The sequence below is a fragment of the Notothenia rossii genome (genome assembly GCF_949606895.1).
Source record: "Notothenia rossii genome assembly, chromosome: 7".
NCBI lineage: Eukaryota > Metazoa > Chordata > Actinopteri > Perciformes > Nototheniidae > Notothenia > Notothenia rossii.
The window spans coordinates 68,891,749-68,915,276 of NC_136905.1; the positions used below are offsets into that span (position 1 = coordinate 68,891,749).

Below are 23,528 nucleotides of genomic sequence, written 5' to 3' on the forward strand. Positions count from 1 at the left end.
TCTAAGTGGGATATATTTGCTCATATTAGTAAGACTAAGAATCTATAGCCATGCTAGCAGCTCTGCAAAGTTAAGCTAAATGCTAACATCAGCATGCTATGATCCTCACCATGCAGATCTATTGTATACCATGTTCCATATGTTAATGTAGCATGTTGCAAATTAGCACTAAACAAAAGACTAGATGAGGCTGATGGGAAAGGGATTCGTTTTGAAGATTATTGGTCATAAACCAAATGAATAGTTACCATTTTTACCTCATGGTGGTGATGGGGAAAATGTCAGAGGAACACCAGAGTCATTAAGATTCATTTGAATGGGACCATCAAGGCCTGTACACACTTTCAAGCCATTCCCTCTAACAGTTATTGGGATATTTCAGGCTGAACCGATTGGCGTCCAATGGCAGTAAGACATGCCTAAAGCCACATCGATAAAACGATTACTTGAGTGTTTTAGTTACTGAGTTACTTTTAAACCCCCTGATCCAATACAAGGTAAGAAATGCCTCAACGCAGACCTGTTATCAAAGTCAAACACCTATTTAACAGTGGATAAGGAGGACATCTTTTATCATGTAAAGCAAGTATAGAAGGATTTCCATAATAGCTGCTCTTCTCTCTTCTGCTCTGCTGCTGCCTACTCACTCACTCAGCTATAGGAGGCTCCTCCAGCAAAAAGCACTCAAATGTGCTCAGTGGAAGCGCCAGGGGGCTGGACAACTGTTCTGCTCTGGAGCCCTCACACTGTAGCCTGTCATGCCGCAGTGCTAGCTCAGTTTGTTATGCAGTTATTAGTGCAACAGAGCAGAGTCAGTTCAATCTGTGATGTTTTTTTCTTTCTTTTTGCTCTCTTTGCAGTGTCTGGTGTCTGTGGGTTTGGACTCCAAAAACACAATCTGTGTGTGGGACTGGAGGAAAGGAAAAGTGTTGGCAGCCGCTCCCGGTCATACAGACAGGGTACACACTTTTCTGTCTTGTCTGTCTCTGTCACAAGCTCGGTATCGACCGACTGGATTCGCTATAAACGCTGGATGGAGCGCGTGCCCAAAGGGGACATAAACAAGTTAGGCCTGATTGATTGTGGGCTTTCCGGAGCCCTTCTGAGAGGGTGCACGGCTAATGAAAAGGAATTTAAAAAAGATGAAATACAGGCAGCTGTTCTTTTCTCATTCAGCCCACACACCATTATAACTCAGCCTGTGCAAGCATACACACGCAACACTTTCTTTTCACTTTTACTGTGTTTTTTTCCGTTCCTTTTCCATCTCTTTTGAAATCTGATCTCAAGATTTCTGATTACATTTGAGAAACATGTAACTAGATGAAAATCACATTGAAGAGTTATTTTCGAACGATCATTATTTTTGCATAATGACATGCTTGATAACGTGTTTTGGTTATCGTGTAATAATCATTGTCTGTTTTTTTTACCCGCAGATATTCGACATATCATGGGATTTATACCAGCCGAGCAAGCTTGTAAGCTGTGGTGTCAAACATATCAAGGTACAGCTACTTCCTGGTCATTCTACGCCCTGTCGGTTACAGCTGCCTCTTGAGATTTCTTGCGGCTCATTTGCATAATATTTGAAAACAGATCATGATTTTTAGTAAGTCTGAAGAATCCATTGGCTACATGCCCCCTTCTTCCCTGGCTTGCATGCTTTATCACCATGACCATATCAAAGTCTTAAAATAGATGTATGCAAATTCATTTTATATCAGAGTTCATGGTTATTAGGGTCTTAACATAAGTAGGACGGGCAATGACTCACAGACTCTTCCCTCAAATGTGTAGTAATCTGCACCGCACAGAGGAAACATTTTTCCCTTTTTGGAGGAACTATGGCTCTGCGACTCATCTCCCCTTTTTAGCTCTCCTCATTCAGCTTTTTGGAAAACACTCAACTGTGCAAACTGTAGCTGGGCTGGGCTCTCTTCATTTTCGGGCTTATCTCTATTGCTTATTTTTCACAGAAGAGTGTCGCTCATGCAGGGTGTCTTTGCCAACCCTGGCCTTGGGATAGGTACTAGTGTTCCTTGAGTGGTATGACCATTAGGAAGTTACAAGGACTCCAAAGCCGCAGATGAAGCTTATTTTCAAAACGTTTGGAATAAAATGTCAAATGTGACCACTGGCCCTGGGAGGCTGAACATCGCAGCATGTGATGCAGTCGGGAGGTTTAGCCTACTGTTCCTATTTCCATGGGATAACATGTCACTGATGACTCCCTCAACTCAATCCAGCTTGACCTGCCTCCTCTCGTAGTAATTCCCCCCTGAACTCTTCCCCCACCGCCATTGGCACAGAAACCTCCTCCGGCCACTGCACCCCCCCCCCCCCCCAACCCACACTGAATCCTCCAGTCTTCCCCCTCCTCCTCTTTCCCTCCCTTCTGGTTTGCTGATGCCAAGGCAATCCAGCAATTGTCCCACATAATGCCCCAGCCTTCACCCTGCGGACCATGGGACATCTGCTCCCCGGTCCTGTGCTCGCTCAGCGATTATAGCACTCAGAGCATCCGGGAGATTTAGTCTCAGTAATCCACTCACTAGTGGGCTGAGGAAAACACAACCTCTTGTGACGAGGGCCAAGGCTGCTGGCTCTCCTACATGCAGCTTCTCCCAGCTAATTATACAGTGTGTTGTGTTTTTATTCATTTAGGACATGTCAGACCGTAGCATGGCATCTTCAGCCCACACACACAGAAACACCACACTTAGCAATCATCTGCCCCCAGCCTAAATGGTTGCTGATTAGAAAAGGACTGTATCATTGTTTTTGTGTGTTCAGCCCAGTCCTTTTGGCTTGTGACCCCTTTAAACAAATAGTTATCTTTTCACCACCACTTTCAATTTTTTACTTTATTTCTAAAGATGCAAAGTGGGTGAACACATAAAAAGAGAAACTGAATATTGTACACCAGAAATGTTTTAATTAATATCCTAATAATCTCTAGATCCCTCAGATTGGGAACTATAGTCGTAGCCCATTTACTACAAATGCTGTAACTTAACATCACAGCATCATCAACCATATATGTAAATACTTGAGTGTGTTTTTGTATTGTATGTTTGAGAGGTGAGCTTGAGTTTGACACCATGGGGATGAATTACCACAGCTTTTAAGAAAATCGGCATTCAGCAGTTTCTTTGCAGTGAACTGCCAAAGAGTTGACCTCTGTTAGCGTAGCATTTAGCACTCTGACATCCTTCAGGGTCACTGTGGTCTGACAGGGGGGATATTATGAGCAAGATGAAAGCAGAAGCTGATGAGATTCACCCCTCTTTGCATTCACCTAATTTAAAAGGTTGATGAACCTTGAAGTGATTGTGAAGGTAACTCATGACTTACTGGGCCATGAGGAGAGACTTCTACTATACCAGAGGGTTTTTTGGAGGATTAAAAAAAAAGAAAGAAGTTATTTAGAGAAAGCAACCAGGTCCTGATTCCATATAAAAATTGCAGTTTCATTTTCCAGCACAATTCTACGGTGCTCTCCTTCTCCCTCTGTGCTTTTCTTTGCTGCTCCTGTCCTCACCGTAAACCCCCTCAGCATCACGATTCCTTAGTAATTCAGCAGCGAAGGGATTAGCCGCCGCCCGTGCCATGCTGCCTTATCAGTTGCGGGCAGGGAGGGCTGTGCATTCAGGCCGCATCCATCCCTGCTTCCTTTGCAACAGGCTGGGCCACAACAAAAAACTCCCACCCCCATCTCAGCCAACCCCCAGCACTTGACACACTTTCACCTGCGCATACACCTTCCCAGATTACTCGCACACGCACACCCTTGATCTTTGCTACTTAACCTTCAGGCTCGACCCTTCACATGCAAATGCTCACTTAAGGCTTGGTCAGGAGCTCAGGATTAAGAAAGACCTGTCCTGTTGAGGTGCTACAAGCTTGAGATGTGTGATTGCAGGGCTGTATCTGCGGCTGCGATGGCTGTCTGTGATAATCGATCCCTCCTGTTAGCACACAGCAGCCCTATCAGTCAGGAGGATAGTTGTTAGTGAGGGTGTGACAGGCTGTCACTGTGGAGAAGCTCATGTATTCATCGTGTGACTAGCAAGACTTATTGCGTTTGTAAAGGCACAATACCACCTACAATTTCTGTCTTTTCTGAGCTGTATCAGATTTCGCTCTTCTTCAGGTAAATCAGATAAGAAGCCATTCTGCCATTTTCCTGCTGCTTGCCTGGGATAAATGTGTCTCTTTTTTTAACGTGCAGACAGTCGTGTCTCTGCATTCAAGACACCCTCCTCGAGCTTTCTCCCTGTGATCTCATCTCCATGCAGACAGAGCGTCTCTCTTTCATTCTCTCCTCCCCTGTTTGATAGATTGAGTCCCCCAGAGGAGGCCATACCCATGCATCCCAATGACCTTGTTCATAAATAATGAGCCCACGCGTCTGTGTTCGTCTATGTCTGTGAATGCTGATCAGGTGGTTACAGCACTGACCCCCAGCAACAGTTCCCAGTATCACGTACAGAGGAGGGGGGAACATTGCAGTGTGACCTTGCTTTCTTCCAAGGTGTACGTGTTTGTGATATTAATGGAGTTGCTCTGTGTGTGGCTGTCAAACCATAAATAACTGGATGTTTTTGACTTTGTAGAATCAAAATGTTCCATAATTCTTGCAGGACAGGATTACAAGGGGGGATTATTAGCCACAATACTCTTTTTCTGTTTGCAGTTTTGGAGCTTATGCGGTAATGCTCTCACGCCCAAACGTGGTGTCTTCGGCAAAACGGGGGATCTCCAAACCATCCTCTGCCTCGCCTGCGCCAAGGACGAGGTCACATATTCAGGTGCCTTGAATGGCGACATCTACGTGTGGAAAGGGATTAACCTGATGAGGACAGTGCAAGGAGCTCATGGGGTGAGTTGGCTGTGTTTTCCTGCTGTGTGGCACCGCGTGATTTTGCACCCTGCTGCACCAGATACAAAAGACTCACAGTAAATCTAGTCAACTTAAACAGGGTCGGAGCCATGCACGCTGGCTACGTTTGATTCAACTCAGTAGAAAAGGATCAGCCGTTTGCTCCGCAGGATTAAATGATATCTATGGGATCAACAGCTGGGTGAGGGGATGGGTGGATGGGGGAGGGGATAATAACTACAGTACATGTGCACGGCCGCTTTTTGTGCCACCAAATGTCTCACTGAAGGTTTTACAAGGTGCGTTGTCGTGTATACAGAAACTGTTAGCTAAAGGAGGTCATCAGTGGAGCACTTCAGTAATAAATAAACAAATATGACACCTCCCGTTTACCTAGTTCTGTTTTATCTTGAGGCCACCGTTTTTAAACAAATGCCTGGCTGAGCCGCAGCAATATGCGGTGTGTGGCTGGGGCCTGTTCTGTCATTGCTCATTTGTTGTGCAGATCCTCACTGACAGCCTGTCATTTCCTCCAGTCAGGGATTTTCAGCATGAATGTCTGTGAGGAGGGCTTCGCCACCGGGGGCCGAGACGGCTGCGTCCGGCTGTGGGATCTCAACTTCAAACCAATTACTGTCATTGATCTCAGGGAAACAGACCAAGGATATAAAGGTAAAGACAAACCACCTCCTCCTTCCTTTGATACTGAAACGTTGCAGGCCAAACTGTGGTCTCCTGAAGCAACGGAAGAACTGTCTAAATCAAACAAAAGAAAAACACCCTTTCTGTTCTCTTTACTAACCCCCTCTTTCTTCTTTTCTATTTTCTCCATCTCTTGTATTTATAATCTTGGACCTAACAGTAGCTAGAGGTGAAAATAGCCGAGGTGGGTAATGTGACTGCAGACGGAGTATATGACCATGTCAGTCTGTTTGTAGCCGTCTGCACATTGCTGTTCCTCTTGTTGTCAGTAAGTCAGAGCTCTGCTGCAGTTTGACGCCGTATACAGATGTCATGTTCACATTATGTATACAGCACATGCTTCCTTCATCCTGTTCTTGCTGTATTACCCAGCGTCACAGTTTGCAGATTGGCTTGACAACATGTGCTGTCATTATAATTTCTTTTAAAACCTCGGCCCTGGGTTGTCTGCAGATGGCTATATGCACCTCCTGTCTTTATTATCCCTGTCGCGTCTCTTATAATGACTGTTTAAGCGTCGTCAAATGTATGCATGCTTTTTCAAGGTTTTTTCCGGTGATTTTGAAGTCTAGTTTTGTGTTTCTGGTAGGGCTGTCTGTGCGCAGCGTGTGCTGGCGGGGAGATCACATCCTGGTGGGCACGCAGGACAGCGAGATCTTCGAGGTGGTGGTCCACGACCGCACCAAGCCCTTCCTCATCATGCAGGGTCACTGTGAGGGGGAGCTGTGGGCTCTCGCCGTCCACCCCACCAAGCCTTTGGCCATGACAGGAAGTGATGATCGCTCAGTCAGGTGAGGAGCCGCTCACGTTACGATTCTATTACTTGTATTGTAACGAGTAGAATATTTTTTATGATAGCCCTGTTTATAAAAGGACAAAAAAAATGTGTTTCTTTCCGTTCTGGCTTTGGTTTCCTTCCTCAACACCCCCCACACACTCTATCCATTAGTCTATTTTTTTATTTTTGCACACTTTGCTTCAATTTATGGTGACAGACTTTCTCTCCACCTTCCTACACTCGCATTGTGAGTGTCAATCCTTTGCCAAAAAATGAAACAAAACACACAGTCAAACATTTTCAATAGATTTCAATGTAATGAAAATTCAAATCAAATTCTTCCTGCCAAATTAATCCTTTAGGTAAAATCTGATACAGCCCTAAATCAGCATATTTAGTTATATATACCTAATCATAATTTGAGCAACGTTTAGCTGTTCTAAAATGCTATAATAACGGTGCACCAATTCATTTAGTTGAGTTTTTTCACCTCTTTCCTCACTAAAGTCTACAATAATAGTTGCAGTTGTGGCTGTCAGTATACAGTCCAAAGACACAGGGCAGACCTCATTGCTGTGGTTGTTTGACTCTGTAATCCCATCACTGCTCTGCCTCTTCATTTGTCCTACTTCTCTGCGTCCAAAGGATATGGAGCCTTATAGATCACGCGCTGATTGCTCGCTGTAACATGGAGGAGCCGATCCGCTGTGCCGCCGTGAGCACTGATGGCATTCACCTGGCACTGGGAATGAAGGATGGCTCCTTCACCGTTCTGCGAGTCAGGTGGGTACACAATTCCAAATGTAAAATCCTCTGTGAATGGCCACAATGATGAAGAGCTTCGTCATTTTGTGCTCATTTTAGCTCCTAATTTAAGCTACATGTTTTTCTGCTGTCCCCTGCAGAGATATGACAGAGGTGGTCCACATCAAGGACAGGAAGGAAGCCATACATGAGTTGAAGTATTCTCCCGACGGGGGCCACTTGGCTGTTGGCTCTAACGATAATTCAGTGGACATCTATGGCGTGGTGCAGAGGTACAAGAAAGTGGGCGAGTGCATTGGATCCAACAGCTTCATTACACACATGGATTGGTCCACGGACAGCAAGTTTTTGCAGATAAATGACGGCAGCGGCAGGAGGCTCTTCTACAGAATGCCAAGTAAGTCCAGGTTCCCAAGTTATATCAATATAAATCCATTTCTCTGTATAACACTTACAATCGAAAGCCGAGAAGCAGTTGCTTTGATATGATACTGTCACCGAGCTCCTTTGTGAGATAAAGTTTCTTTGTCTTCTTCTGTTGAGGTGGGAAGGAGGTGACCAACCGGGAGGAGCTGAAGCTGGTTCAGTGGGCCTCGTGGACGTGTGTGTTGGGCCCTGAGGTCAATGGAATATGGCCCAAGTACTCGGATATCAATGACATTAACTCTGTGGACGCCAACTTTAACAATCAAGTCTTAGTAACAGCTGACGACTATGGATTGGTCAAACTTTTACGATATCCATGTGTAAAAAAAGGTAACGTTTGAAATGATGGCATGAATTCCGCTTTTATCATCAGTTGTGTTACTGAAATGTTTCCTCTTGATTTTAGGTGCGAAATTTAAAAAGTATTTAGGTCATTCAGCTCACATAACAAACGCCAGATGGTCACATGACTACCAGTGGGTCATAACTATTGGTGGGGCCGATCACTCGGTGTTCCAGTGGAAGTTTGTTCCAGAGAGGAAGTCTAAAGAGGCTGTGCATATAGCGCCACAAGGTAAGAGGAAATCCCCCGAAATAAGTTTTACCCAATAAAAGGATTTACATTTGACATTATAATTGCTTTAATTAGCAATATTAGTTCCATTTTCATGAAGCTGTGCGTGGACACCACTGAGTTGCATTAAAGTTATTGTTTATTTCTAAAAATCTGAAGCTCCTGCCAAAAACATTATCAAATTAGTCTGAGTGGAGATAGAAAGTTGGAAGACTCAATCTTCCCCTCAAGTACTGCAGTGCGCAAGCCTTTTAAAAGGTATTGCTTTTTGGATAGAAAAAAAATATACCTGTTGAAAAATCTGCTTTCCAACACTACTAAAGATCACTCATTGACTTATACCCAATAATATGAAAAGACAAGTTTGACAGACAAGAGAAGGGAAGCTGTAGAGCTTTTGGTGTGCATATTATTTTTAAACAAGAGCAAATGTCATAAGATGTCTTGTATCTGTTTAAACACAAGACTATTTAATCAGTATTGTGGAATTAATACGCATTTTAAAGAGTAATATGTTAAGGTAACTGTTACATAACACTGCTCCCACTAGCCTCCTGAACTTGATGTGCTAAACCACCAGAGAGTAATGTATGAGACTGTTCCTTTCCTTAAGATTGCTCCTGAGTCACCAGTTTTATGAATCTGTGCAAAGAGAGAGCCATCCCATTAATTAGGACAGATCCAATAAAAGTGAACAAAGCTTGGAAAGTATAATTGCATTGTCATTCCCAAGTCAAATGTTTGTTCCAGAGACAGAGCACAGCTGTGCTTTCTGAATTTAAAGCACATACTTACCGCCTTTCTTTTTAATTTTCCTAATGGATCTTGTGAGTAGCCGCCCTCAGCTGCCAGTTCTGCTTATTGCCTTGTCTTGGCACGGCTGTACTTTGCTGCATCAGCATTTTTCTAAATGTGTCTTGAGCGATGTCACTGTAAAGCACGGCTGCCTGATAAATAGCAGATGTCACAGATTGACCCTCACTTCAACTGAAACAGGATGAAGTATTTGTCACTTACCGGCAGTGGGATTTTTGTCTTATTTAAAGGCAAGGTAACTCTTTACTTGCAAGGTGTGATGCAGCCTTGTTTCTGCCCGCAGAGAGCTTGGCAGACTCTAACAGTGAAGAGTCGGACTCTGATCAGTCAGACGTGCCTGAGATGGATTCAGAAATCGAGCAAGAGACCCAGCTCACGTATCGACGACAGGTTTGTATTCACATCAGATATGTTCACCTTTTAAAACATGTCTCTGCAAAATCAACAGAGAAGGGACACACTTTTCTACATGTGAACAGATTTATAAAGAAGATCTACCTCAGCTCAAAGAGCAGTGCAAAGAGAAGCATCGAGCGACGGCCATGAAGAAGAGAGAGCGAGCACCGGGGAGCGGGGTGAAGCTGCACTTCATTCATGGGTAGGCTTACCTCTGTAGAATCATAAAAGAGAAACTGGGAAGGCAGATATTGTGAGATGAATTTCAATTAGGCTAGCTTTTTTTAAATTGGACATCTCACTTTTGTAATGAATCCTTTCATAAAGTCCTTTTCCTCCCTTTCTTACCTTTGCAGCTACAGAGGTTATGATTGCAGGAGCAACCTGTTCTACACCCAGACCGGGGAGATAGTCTACCATGTAGCTGCCATTGGGGTTGTGTACAACAGACAGCAGAATACCCAACGTTTCTACATGGGCCATGACGATGACATCCTGTGTCTGGCTATCCACCCTCTGAAGGACTTTGTAGCAACAGGCCAGGTAGCTACCAGCTCTCCTAACATCAAATGTTCAACATCTTTGTATTAGTTAAGTTCATGGCTCCACAGAGATGAGCATAAAGACATATTGAACATGGTCTTGTATAAATCAGTTGAATCAAGAGGATTGCGTTCATACTTTGGATATTCTTGTCTTTTAAGGTCGGCAGAGATTCGGCTATCCACATATGGGACACAGAAACGTTAAAACCCATGTCTGTGTTGAGGGGTTTCCACCAGCTCGGAGTGTGTGCTTTGGACTTTTCTGGTGAGTCAGCACTGTTTTTTTAGACTGTCTCTTATCCAGGCCGAGTCAACGTAACATGTTTACCAATACTCCACACATCCTAGCTTTCACAGGGGAACACAATATATCTTATTTCCCACATTAAAGAAACGGGAAGATTCACAAGACACACACTTTACGATGAAAACCCTATTTCTGCTGTCCGTTAGTCTTGGCAGTCTGACTGCATCAAGGTAGAGCTGTTCATCTCGCTTCCCTTAATTGGCACCAGACAGAGGCAGTGAGATGTTGGTGTCGGTGAATCACCTGCTGTAGATCAAAGATCTGTAGATCCGTGCTGGACTTAATAGTTTTGTTTTTCCCTCCACAGCGGATGGCAAACGGCTGGCCTCGGTGGGCCTGGACGAAAATCACACCATTGTGTTGTGGGACTGGAGGAAGGGGGAGAAGCTGTCTGCCATGCGGTAAGTACAGTTATAGAAGAGTGTTTACACGGCTGCAGGTTTGCCTTTTTATCAGCACACAGCCCCATGTCTCAAAAGCTTTGACAATCCTTCCTTTCAACACTAACGATCGTTTCAGCGCTCTTAGTTTAAATATGGACATTTATGGATGAGGGTTAAATTGGAGCCACTTTGCTGTGCAGAGCTGGCGGCGTGATTGATGGAGCAGAGGAAAAATGGGGGATTAGTTACGAGGCGGCTCCACTGCAACACTTAACCCTGAATGGTTGGAGTAGGAGTTTGCCTCAGGGCCCAATCTGCAGATCCATAGTTAAAGAGAATCACTTTTAATCTTCAATGGGCTCATATCGGCGAGTTGGCTGCTTGTTAACAGATTGTATTTAGCTATGAAAACATATTTAGTAATGCAAGTTTTTTCTACAGATGAACCGGGTTTCTGACGTTACAAAATAATATCGTAAGTCAAATGGGTTTAAGAAATAAAACGTAGTACTTACATGCTCCCAGTTTTATTTCTGAAACAAACTTGAGTATAAGACCTTAAAATAAACCTCTACTTCACAGCAGGTACTATTATAGAACCTGAACCAGCAGACGTATCATACTGGCAAACATCTGCATCCCAAAATAGATTTTCTTTTGCTTTGTTGCTTGTTCCACTTGATGTTCATATTTAGTATCTACTCCGTTCCCCTGGCTGGTTTGGAGCCGTGCGTCGCGGTTGCTCTCCTGCGTATTGTGTGCCAGGCTCAGGGACAGCTTGGAGCTGCACTAATCCCCTCTGCAGACCCTGGTGGGCAGTGCAGTGAGGCGGGCAGAGGGAAATGGGGCCTGACAAAGCCTTGCTTGTGCACCTCTGTCTAGTCTTCAGCTGGGAGAGGGGGAGTGGCTGCTAGAGGGAGATGAGCACAAAGGGCAGCGATTAGAGAACTTAAAGTGTCAGGTGTTGTCCAGCCCATTAAAAGGACCAGCCACTTATCCTCACTGTTCATATTGTGCGATGCAATAAAAGGGCAAAATACATAAAGTGTATCTCTCATTCTAGTGCGTTTGTAATGGTTACTAAGAAGCCGTGAAGGAAATGTGAGTTTGTTTTTATGTCAAAACTAATCCCGTCTGTTGCCACAGTCAGTTACTTGTATGTTATTTTATCTATTTTCTTTTTTCTCTCAAAGTGAGAGAAAGATGTATAAAATACAATGTGATTATAAACAGAAATGAACGAAGGAATACAAATGAAAAACAATTAAATAAAAGCAAATAAAATATTTTCGAGTCCTGTCTAAATAATAGCTTGATATAAGTACTGTGGCTGCCATGATTTCTGATTTTCATTAAACATTATCATGGCCAGAATATTTCACTGTAACAAAGTTTGTAACCATTAATAACGTATATTGTATATCGTGTCACAATACATATCATGTGTTTTTATTTGACCATGTCACCCTATACCTGGATTCATTGTGCCTTTTCTGACGCATTGTTATACTCCAACTATGCAACTTAATTTTGTTCAGACATTGAGATACAGAGAGTGAGGCATATTTCCACATTGCTGTGCCGTGATTAAAAGCCTCAGTGCACTCTGCCCTTGAGTTGTTGCTTACAGTCAGAGTGAATTCATCCTTTCCACGTTGTCATTCCAACTGTGGGCAAAAAATGATGAAAGTAAATGTTGTTTCTCTCAAGACCAAGGTTTAATAATAAATAAAACATCTTGAGTGTATGTGAAGAAATGTACACATTTAATGCTTTTTCTCCGTGCACACTTTTCAGGGGAAGCAAGGACAAGATATTCGTTGTCAAAATAAATCCCTACCTTCCTGACAAGCTTATCACAGCGGGTGTGAAGCATATAAAGTTTTGGCATAAGGCTGGTAAGACCCCTGAGCTTTCTTTTTGTTGACGAGCCGAGGCTCTAACAAGCGGATCTCTAGCTTAGCGGTGACACATCTTACTGAGAGTTGAATGTGTGTCTCTCTTTCAGGTGGTGGTCTAATTGGGCGCAAGGGGAACATGGGGAAGACGGAGACTATGATGTGCGCTGTGTACGGCTGGTCGGAGGAGATGGTGTTTTCAGGCACCTGCACCGGGGACATTTGCATCTGGAGAGACATGTTCCTCATGAAGACTGTCAAGGCTCATGATGGCCCGGTTTTCAGTGTGCACGCTCTAGAAAAGGTACCGCGGGGAAATAGACAAACTTTTCTCGGAAAATAATCAATTATGAACCTAGATTGGAAGTGTATTTTTCTGTCTGTTACTTGTTTTTGTATAATTTTCATATTGCATTTGACATTTTCAATTGGAAGGCTTTTCTCGCTAATGTAAATGTGAATATTTTTATAGGGATTTGTGACTGGAGGAAAGGATGGTATAGTTGCTCTGTGGGACGACACATTCGAGAGATGCCTCAAGACTTATGCCATCAAGCGATCCGTCCTAGCTCCAGGCTCTAAAGGTAAGAAGGTTCACCCGGTTCTCAGTTGTCCTTGGATCATTATTTCTTGTTATAGAAATGCAACCATCCCAATGCAAATCCATTTAAAACAGTCAATGCTTTTAGCCGACATGAAGATTGCCTCCTGGTTGAAGCTAAGGTCTCTATGATTCATCCACTGTACAGGGTTGCTCTTGGAGGACAACCCCTCCATACGTGCCATATCTCTGGGCCACGGCCACATCCTGGTGGGGACCAAGAACGGAGAGATCCTGGAGGTGGACAAGAGTGGCCCCATCACGCTGCTGGTACAGGTAAGATACCGCTAAAAATAACCCCGAAACCTGTCACCTGTGTTGAAGATGCACTAAAGTTTCTTTTCTTTTTTATTGCAATGACCTGGCAGAAGCAGTGTGCTACTTCTTTCGTGATGTGTTCAAGAGTACTCTCACTATGGAATACTTAACTTTATTGTCTTAACTTTCAATCTCAGTTGATTTTAAGACACCCAATTTACTCGTAGTAAGAGAAAATGTGGTTGAAAAATACAGGCCCAGATTACTGGGGGCAGAAAACGTTAGTCGTTTTAATAAAGAAGTTGGGCAATAATTGGAGTTTTCCATCATTCTGTGAGCAACTGTCAGACAGATAGTCGACGGTTACCTGGCTGAGGAGTTGGAGATGTGCAGCCTGTCGCCTGCAGCCCTTTCTCTACCAGCTCACTGTCGCTGCTCCTGACTCTTTCATTATTCCCTGACATATTTCAAACTGATTAACTGTCAAGAAATACTAAAATAACCATACTCTATTTTTGTTGACACATTTATGTGGAACGACAGCAGTCAGTGTGAAGATAACCGACAAACGCATGCATTTTCTGTGCAAGTACATGGTGACAAAATGATGACGTTGCTTTATGGCTGCAAAAGTTTTAACTTAAAAAACATCATATTATCTTATATCATATCATAATGCATATCCTTCCTTGCACAGCGACCCAGAATCACCAAGGAGGTGGCTATGAACAGCGATGAATTATTGCTGCCTAATGGGAGATTGTTAATTTAGTTAAGTGGTCATTCAGCGTCGGCCCGGCCCCCTTAGTTATATGCAGCCAGAGCGATGCTATTGATTGCCCTTTGCAAATGCTTCAAACTACACAGGCACATTCTGATGGATGGGATGAATTGATGAGAAACCAGAGGTTGTCCTCAGTCGGCTGCTGTGTAGGCAACAGGCCTGTGGTTTCTTATAGTATCCTGCAGCTTATATAAGATATTTATCACATAAATATATCTGATTGAGTCAATTGCTGATGTCAGGAAGGAGGAACATACAGCATAAAGATTAGGTAGATTTTCATGTTCTCTTAACCAAGAAGTTATTTTATCATTAAAATGGCATAAAAATATAATATATAATAATAAGAAGATTATATTATCATTATAACATACAGAATTATAGGTAAATAAATAAACAAATATAAAAAATAGCAGAAGCAGAATCTTAGAATATTCAATATTTACTAAAAAGTATCCATTATTATTTTAACAAACTTGATCGTTCAACCCCTTTATTAAAAAAAATATATCACTAATATAAATATATTTTATATTAATTGAACTGCTTAGACTTATGGCTTAAACCGACAGTATGGCTTAAACCGTATATTAGTCATGTAAGTAAATTAAGGGAGAACACAGTGATTCCGTTAAAGAAACTAAATAAAATAATAATGCTAAGTACATTCTTTCTTTAAAAAAAACCAAAAGTTTCCTGACTAAGTCGACAAATGAAATTAATTTTGACTTTGTTTTGTGTGTCTGCAGGGTCACATGGAAGGTGAAGTGTGGGGCCTGGCCACTCATCCCCATCTCCCTCTCTGTGCCACTGTCAGCGATGACAAAACGCTGCGCATATGGGACCTCTCACCCAGCCACTGCATGCTGGCTGTACGCAAGCTCAGGAAAGGTGAGTCACTGCTCAGACACTAACAGATGAGTGCGTCCTCTGACAGGAAGTGCACTGGCCCTGGGGCTTTAACAAACACATTGTCCTCCACAGGCGGCCGTTGCTGCTGCTTCTCCCCTGATGGCAAAGCTTTGGCGGTGGGTCTGAATGACGGCAGCTTCCTCATTGTGAACGCAGACACCCTGGAGGACCTGGTGTCCTTCCACCATCGCAAGGACATCATCTCCGATATCAGATTTTCTCCAGGTCTGCCATTCAACTCTTCACCCTGACAAAACTCCCCTGAAATCCTGTCTGATAAATAAACAGGCCTCTAAAATCTGTGTGCCCTTCAAAGCCTCTGAGAGTGTGTAGGATGCAAGTTCAGCAGATGTACACATTTCCCTCCCGCTGTCAGTGGGGACGATATTGCTGCAGGCCTGACCCAAATTAATTGCTTTCTGTAATAAGGCCAGACGGAGAGCCAGTAAAATAGGAATGAGTAACATTGAGTGCAGACAAAGTGAGAGCAAGAAACTAAACTCTCCTGGACACTTAACCTTAGTCCACATTGCAATCGATCCTGTTTCTCAACCCAACACCCACGGGCCTCCATCTTGTGCCAGAACTCACTGTTTAGAGCAGTGTGAAGCTGGAAATGTGTTTCAGTATGGTTCAAATAGGTTCATCCGTATGTTACAAGCTTGATATTTTCTTGAGAAAAATAGATTGGTAAGGGCTATCTTTGCAGTTCAAAGTAAAAGTCTGTTCAGCCAATGTGTCAAGAAAGAAAGTAAACCATCTTGCCAGCAAATCTGATGATTTCAAAGAGTATAACACCAGTAGGCTATGAGCTGTAGGTATATTTACAACATGACATATTGGACATTTGACCAAGTGAAACTGTCAAAACATAACCCTTTAAAAGGTCTCCTTAAAGTGTCCTGTTAAGAGGGAACAAAGGACCTTGAGGAGTCTGGGATATGAATAGGCTCCTGTGTTTAGCGGTCATTACATTTACTATGTTCATTATCATAGTGTTTGCATGCCCAGAATGTGCTTGTTAGCTCTAGACATAAAGTACAGCTGACATGAGTGTAATGCAATTAGTTCTGCAGTAATTAACCAGAATATTGGATGAATTAGACATTTGAACTCTGAGCAAATTGCAAAGCAATGTTTTTTAATATCTCTGTCTGGAGCACAGTTGTAAAACCCCTGTCTATAACTAATCCCCCTCTCCCTTGTGTCTGCTCAGGTGTTGGGAAGTACCTTGCAGTGGCATCAGGAGACACTTTTGTGGATATTTACAATGTAATGAGCAGCAAACGTGTTGGGGTGTGCAAAGGATGCCTCAACTACATTACCCATCTGGACTGGGACAAGAGAGGTACAATGCTTCCTTAAATACAATTGTCTCAGTAAATCCTTGCAAACGACTGCGACATTAAAAATGACATATTCAAAATGTCTCTGTTAAAGCACAGTTAAACACTGCGGCCCACTGGGCTGTTTCATTCACAGGAAAACTACTCCAAGTCAACACGGGTGCAAAGGAGCAGTTTTTCTTCGAGGCTCCTCGCGGCAAGAGGCAGACGATCCCAGCGACAGAGGTAAGCTGCGTGGGGGTGGGGTGGGGGAGCACAGGGAGCAACGGTTGTTGGCCCACATTCTTTTACTTTGGGAGCAGAGGAGGCTCGCTCGAGGAGGGGCAGTGAAGCATTATCACGGCCCACTTTTCATCAGTTTCATTCTAAATCTGGCAGTGGAAGAAGACTAGTGTTTAGGGTCCCCTTAATAAAGTGTGACATTCAGACACCATGCACACAGCAGAGAGGGGAGCATTAAGAAAATAAGGGTCAGAGATGATAGATGCTGCTAGGTCGTGTTTCCTCTCCCCTTTCTCTCTTCCTTCCATGCATCTCACTCTTCTCTTGTACACTTAATCACAGGATCATTATTGACAAGTTGAGACGCTGCTACTCCTCTTCCCACCTTCTTTCCTTTCCATCTACCTTCCCTCCTATATTCTCTATGATTGTATGGGACCTTTAAAGGAATAGTTGGACATTTTGCTGTAACAGAGACACAATATACAACACATTATTCAAGATATAACGCTCTCTAGGGTTTATTTGCTGACTGTAGAGGCTCTATGAGCTTAGCCTGAGTACATTTTTGTATTGTTGTTCTATCTGAATCATAATAAGGTTTATTGCAGATTGCAGGTTCTCACTTCGTTAAATGCTATAAAAAAGTCATTTATTTTTAAGTAGCATTGGTTTATAGTGAACTGAAAAGTTATGACTTTCTTTGTTTGTGTTACAGCCTCAATTGCTGTAAAAAAAGATGGGAGACCAGATGGGTTTAAGGGAACACAAAGCATATTTATTTGCAATAAAGGAACACGTAACAAAGCTTAAACAAATGTGAAAGGCAGTAATGTATATGGGTGTGTTAAATGTGAAACAAACAAAAAAGCAGCTGTGTCCAAAAAGAACAGTCTGACAAGGTATATTTGATCAGACTGATGATTTTCTTTATATGTGTAACAAGTTCTATAATTGAACCAAAATCATTTAAAGTAAAAAACGTTTTGTAAGTGAAATTTCAAATGAAGCTTGACTTACTCTCTTGTCTCAGGTGGATAAGATCGACTGGAGCACGTGGACGTGTGTCTTGGGATCGTCTGTGGAGGGCATCTGGCCTTTGATCAACGAGGTCACAGAGGTCACCGCCGCCTGCCTTAGTAACGACACGAAGGTGCTAGCAACAGGGGACGACTTGGGCTACGTGAAGCTCTTCAGATACCCTGTCAAGGTCCGACACAGTGCCTATGTTTCATTCTTTGTATTTCTGGGCTGAACGCCTTAAGTCTTGAGGCTTTGGTTCATGCAAATATTATGTTAATTTCTGATAATGTCACACGTATTAAACAAATGTTGTCCCTCTCCCGCAGGGGAAGTATGCAAAGTTCAAGCGCTATGTGGCCCACAGCACACATGTTACCAATGTGCGATGGACCCATGACGACAGCCTCTTGGTGACGGTCGGCGGCAGCGATACGTGCCTCATGATCTGGGCCCATGAGCCCGAGGGCCACCGGGAATTCAAACAGTGTGACAGCGAGGAGTCGGACATCGAGAGTGAGGACGATGGAGGTGAGACATTGGCGTCCTATGAGCTTTTTATTCATTGAATGTTTCCGTTGCTCAAACCTGAGTCATTCCCGTCTTTTTTTAGGTTATGACAGCGATGTGACGAGAGAGAACGAGATCACCTACACCATCAAGGCCTTATCCACCAACATGCGACCCATGACGGGTGTGAAACCCCACCTGCAGCTGAAAGAGCCGTCTGTGGACGAAAGGTATCTGTCATTTCAGCTCAGATGAAGCTTTGCTCAAAAGAAACTCTGGCACTGTCAAAACATGCTCTTAGAAATATCTGCCTGTCACAGTACAACAAATAAGTCTCCTGCATCAAGATGAAGCCCAACCTTCCTTCTTCTGTCAACATGTTTTTTCTTTTCCTGCGTGAAATTCCTTCCCTTTCCCTGCCCTTTTGAAATAACTCAGCCTTTTCTGCTCTTCTTCTTTCCTTTAATGGCTGTCCATCTGTCATTATCCTGCTTCGTTCTTTAATTCTACTTGAAGACAAGGGGTGGTCAGGTAAGCTCTTGTGTTCGTGTATGTTGATTTATGGACAAAAGGTTAAACAGGGAGTAGTTCAGATATGTCTTTTAACAGAGAGAAAAAGTAACAACATACCTGACTAGATTATGTTGTAAAATGTTTTATATTCAATGCAGGGCCGGCCCTAGACTTTTGGGGGCCCTAAGGGAGCTTTGGCTTGGGGGCCCCCCTCACTCTAGCGTGTTCTCACTACACACAACACGGAACCAACTTTTGTCTTATGATGTTAGCATAAGCACACATATTGTATACATAGGCATGTAAACACCGTGGACCTAACCTCCTCTAGGGGGTCCTCACCTCCTCTAGGGGGGTCCGGGGGCATGCTCCCCCTGGATCTTTTTTTTTTTTTTTATATTGAAGTTAAAAGCATCAATCTGGTGCACTTTGATAGCAAAATTAAGAGATCTATGGATACATCTCTCAACACCCATATGAAACAGAACTGTAAACAGATTTTTCTTTATGGATATTTTACAAATCACTTAAACTGTATTCTTGTTTTGTCATATAGTATTTCGTAACTGTTTTTCATTTATTCTCTCTGGCTGTCCATCTCATAATGTTCACATAAAAACTAGCTGTCAATAGGAATATCATTCAGAAGAATGATAATTTCTTGCAAAAATCTGTCACAAAAAGAGGTTGCACATTTAAATGAAGGTGTTGTTATGGCAACGTCAGTGGCCAAACAGCCACATTTACTGCTGCAAATACGTTCAAACATGCTGTTGACACACAGTGGCAACTATGCCACCATTTCAGCTGACTTTTTCTCAGAAATACTGTCACATAACATCCATGTATTTCAGTGCTAGGTTGATGCTTAGCTAAGCTAACTATGAAACACTTTAACTGACAGGACTCCAGATCAACTGTGTACTGTAAGGTAGCTTCTAGCTTCATGTCGAACAGTAAGTCAACATTTCCCAGAGAGCTTTCTTTGAAACGCTAAAAAACATAACATTTAGATTGTATGACAAAGTGTTTATTTAATATCTGGCTAGCTATAGCTACTTGCTAACGGTTTAGCTTACCCCCGCGATTCAAAGTAACGTCAACGTAGCTGTAATTTATTCTTTGCTTACATGTTCGCATAACTTGGAAGTTTACTGACATTTACATACCTTGTTTACCTGGCTCAAGTGGTGGCTCTGGGGTTGTTGAGCCACCATGAATTGTCGTCTTTTTTAAGAAAATGTTTTCTTATGTCCATCTTCAAAAACTCTGAGTCCGACTGACAGTTTATTTTAAACATTGTCACAGCTCACAGGATAGGTACCTGTCAGCCAATAAGACAGATGTTTATTTCCATTTAACTCTCTGGTTGGTCTGGTGTCTTGCCTCTGTTGCATTCAGTGAACACGGGAAATTACAATCCTCCCATCCTCTCATGATGAGGTTCAGGTAAAGCACGGTTAATGTATTATATTATTGACTCAATAATATAATACATGACTTTGAGAGTAGGCAATCTACGCATATTAACACAATTAGTTAAACGTACTTATCACGGCGACTTTGTACTGTTTTTTCTTTGTATATATATATTTTAAAAAATGTTTTTTGCTAGGGGGCCCCTTAGTGGCTGCGGGCCCCTAAGCGGCCGCTTATGTCGCTTACTGGGTCGGGCCGGCTCTGATTCAATGCCTTGATGCCTGTGAAATGTCCACAGTATAAATCGTTTTTAGTAATTACCGTTTGAGGGTTTGTTGCTCTTTTGGATGTTAATTTAATGAGCTGCTTTTCTATTGTTTTGTCTCGCAGGACAAATTGGGCTAACAATTCAATTTTAATTCACTGAACTTGAATGCCCATTATAGTAGTCAGCATCTGAACTGGTTTTAAACAAAGATAAAAAGGACCAATTAAAATTCTTCATCTCAATCTTAACATAGCACCGAAATAAATATTGTAATGTACAAATACAGAACGATTATAAAAGATATCTTCTTTTAAAGTATTTTATTTATAGGTCTGGTTCTACAGCAAAGAAAGGCTACAACTAAATTATATTTCATAGCCAATTATTGTGTTGATTATTTTCTGGTTTAATCAATTCGTTTTTGGTCTGTAATATGTGAGAACATTTAGAAAATTAGGTTTACTCAAATCTCTGTTTTTTCCAAAAGAGAAAAGATATTAAGCAAAGAGAAAAGCGTGTATGATTAAAGTTGAATAAATCCCTTATCCAAATAGTTGGCAATTAATACCAACTAATCAATGAATCAAATAAATCATTGCAGCTCTCATTGCAGGCTTCCCATCATTCTAATCCTCTGAGGCACAGACTCAGGGTGCTTCAGGTTAATCGATTTCCAGACTTTTTTTTTCAAGCAAACATCTACGCAGCATTGTCTGTCCAGCAGTTGTCATGGAAATGGGTTTAAGTTGTCATGGTAACACAGTGGTACTGACTTGTGTGTTTTATTTCCTCAGTGGCTGAAATGTTGTGTTTGGTGTGTCGGCCAGACAGTGGTGAGGAACATTTCTAATTCTTACTTTTTCTTTGTTATTGCTGCCATGAAGAGGGTCGAGGTAAGATGCTTAATTCCAGGTTGATGTATTACTTTATAGATCACACACAGGTATGGACCTCGTGTAGATATCTGTAGATTGAACATGAAGCACATGCTTACTATTCGTCTTTTAGATACCTTCCCACCCTGCCTTTACTTTGTTTGTCCTTACGATCTTTCCAGTAGTCATGACACATATTCAGTCAGTGATGCTGTTGAATCTTTTAATGAATTTATATTGACTGACTGCTGAAAGATGTGTGCAGACAAAGTTCTGCCATGTATATATTAAATAAAGTTTTTTTTTTTTTTATTCTTAGCATTCCACTCAAGGTCCCCACTCAGTCACCTTATTCAAAACTCTTCCTTTCATTGCTTCATTGTTATTAGAAAACTCTGTACACAACCTTGATACAAAATGTAATAAAGAAAAGCAAGGATTTTCCTTTCTTCACATGAAAACGTCACATATTGTTTGCACTTCTGAGCAGATGTTTGCCCAATATGTATACAGACAGGTGTAATATTATCATCATTGTCATCATTATTATCATGATCAGCATTTGAAGCAGCTTTGTGGCAGCCGTCTCATCACAGCTGTCTTTTTCAGGCCTCCTGTCAGCAGAGCACTGCCACAGCCTGAGAAACTGCAGACCAACAACGTGGGCAAAAAGAAGCGACCCATTGAGGTAAGAAAGACCTCACATCCTATCCAAAACAGCAAAGTCATTTATATATACCATATTCAGAAGGGAAGTCTTTCAGAGCAGCCAGAAATATTCAAAATGTTGGTTTTCTAATGTGATTTATTCCATCTGAAGACGCTGTGTGCTCGTTCTCCGTCCAGACAGCCTCTGAGGATGCTCTAATCGAATAATGACGTGCTCATTCAGCCGCTGGCTCTCTGAACATCTTTGTTGTCATGGTGCTGACCTCTCTGACTTTCTGCCGGTCTTTTTTTTTCCCGACTCCCCCACAGGACCTGGTGCTGGAGCTGGTGTTTGGTTACCGTGGCAATGACTGCCGCAATAACGTGCACTACCTCAACGAGGGGGCGGACATCATCTACCACACTGCCTCGGTCGGCATCGTGCTCAACCTGACGACCTGTGAGTAGATGGTCTGGAATACACACTGACCGTGTTACTGTTCAATATAAGCAAATACAATCTGCAATTAAATAGATATACAGCGGTCTTGAAATACTCCATTTAATAGTAAAAGTCCTGAATTCAAAATGGTGCAATATTAAGCAGTATTATCATTATTGTGTTATAAGGTATTTAAAGTATCACAAGCACTGGGAATAAATACTGGGTTAGATACAGTAGTTGTAGAGTACAGCATCATATCATTAAATCGAATCAAACATATGTATTGCATTGTGTGTCTGTGTGTGATGTGTTGATGTGTGTGTGTGTTTTTTTACAGCCTGCCAAAGTTTCTACATAGAACACAGTGACGACATTCTGTGCCTGACAATCAATCAACATCCCAAATTCCCCAACGTGGTAGCTACTGGCCAAGTAGGTATGTTTGTGAGAAATCGACCTCCTGTGTCACCAGACGTCACCTCATTTCTCTTCTCTGTATGACATGTTCTGCATTGTTCAGGGGGGTGATGGTACATGACAGACAGCTATCCCCTTCCTACAAACGTATCTGTGCTATAGAGCAAAATCATCTCTTCTGAATACATACTTTAATAGTTATGGGATTGCCCCTTTTCTCACATAAAGACACACCGTTACAGGAAATTGACAGAAGATATGCAATAGCAGCTACAATAATATTAGTCTATACATATAACTGTAAGATTCAGACATGATCATCTGCAAATGACCCAAATATTTGAAGGTAGAAGTTAATATCAGAAGCCACTATTGTCAAAAAAAATGAACAAATGATTTGTTGGTTCTGTAAATAAATCTGAATTTCCTTCTTTTCAGGTGATACTGGTGACATGTCAGGTAAGGACATTTAAAAATGTGTGTGAGTGTACAAGGAAATGTGTTGTTACTTCTGAAGAAATGTTTTACGGTCTTTAACTCATTATATACTTTACGTTACTGCCATCTAGTGGCTATTTCATTTTCAATAGGTTTGTTGATTTTATCACATTTTCTTCAAGTATAATTCAAAAATCTATTAAGGCATATTTCTAAACTCTAGCCTCTACTTTCATTTTTATTTTGAAGGTTTGTCACATTTTAGTGTAAAATTAAGAGACACCCAATAAATAAAGAAGCCATTTATTCAATATTTTAGCTTTTTTGGTTTTACTCATGACACGAGTCACATTAATGTCTAATACTTAAATATAGAC

At 42.1% G+C, this 23,528-nt stretch overlaps 1 protein-coding gene across 3 annotated transcripts in view; it reads left to right on the forward strand.

The window, feature by feature from the left end:
* Window positions 1–23,528, forward strand: part of eml5 (EMAP like 5) — a 37,566-nt gene that overhangs the window by 8,896 nt on the left and 5,142 nt on the right. Inside the window, exons 3-32 of one of the 3 annotated variants that reach the window (XM_079641551.1) lie at window positions 861–959; window positions 1,440–1,508; window positions 4,700–4,885; window positions 5,422–5,557; window positions 5,748–5,771; window positions 6,177–6,378; window positions 7,011–7,148; window positions 7,271–7,527; window positions 7,674–7,886; window positions 7,963–8,130; window positions 9,230–9,336; window positions 9,426–9,544; window positions 9,699–9,885; window positions 10,047–10,152; window positions 10,502–10,595; window positions 12,375–12,475; window positions 12,586–12,779; window positions 12,948–13,059; window positions 13,225–13,352; window positions 14,868–15,009; window positions 15,103–15,255; window positions 16,247–16,378; window positions 16,513–16,601; window positions 17,632–17,808; window positions 17,948–18,149; window positions 18,232–18,358; window positions 21,813–21,891; window positions 22,182–22,311; window positions 22,634–22,732; window positions 23,152–23,172. In XM_079641551.1, coding sequence (XP_079497677.1) covers window positions 861–959; window positions 1,440–1,508; window positions 4,700–4,885; window positions 5,422–5,557; window positions 5,748–5,771; window positions 6,177–6,378; window positions 7,011–7,148; window positions 7,271–7,527; window positions 7,674–7,886; window positions 7,963–8,130; window positions 9,230–9,336; window positions 9,426–9,544; window positions 9,699–9,885; window positions 10,047–10,152; window positions 10,502–10,595; window positions 12,375–12,475; window positions 12,586–12,779; window positions 12,948–13,059; window positions 13,225–13,352; window positions 14,868–15,009; window positions 15,103–15,255; window positions 16,247–16,378; window positions 16,513–16,601; window positions 17,632–17,808; window positions 17,948–18,149; window positions 18,232–18,358; window positions 21,813–21,891; window positions 22,182–22,311; window positions 22,634–22,732; window positions 23,152–23,172 — 3,991 coding nt within the window. Of the gene's footprint in view, window positions 1–860; window positions 960–1,439; window positions 1,509–4,699; window positions 4,886–5,421; window positions 5,558–5,747; window positions 5,772–6,176; window positions 6,379–7,010; window positions 7,149–7,270; window positions 7,528–7,673; window positions 7,887–7,962; window positions 8,131–9,229; window positions 9,337–9,425; window positions 9,545–9,698; window positions 9,886–10,046; window positions 10,153–10,501; window positions 10,596–12,374; window positions 12,476–12,585; window positions 12,780–12,947; window positions 13,060–13,224; window positions 13,353–14,867; window positions 15,010–15,102; window positions 15,256–16,246; window positions 16,379–16,512; window positions 16,602–17,631; window positions 17,809–17,947; window positions 18,150–18,231; window positions 18,359–21,785; window positions 21,892–22,181; window positions 22,312–22,633; window positions 22,733–23,151; window positions 23,173–23,528 lie in introns of all 3 variants that reach the window. The other 2 variants (XM_079641553.1, XM_079641552.1) reach the window with 2 other exon arrangements.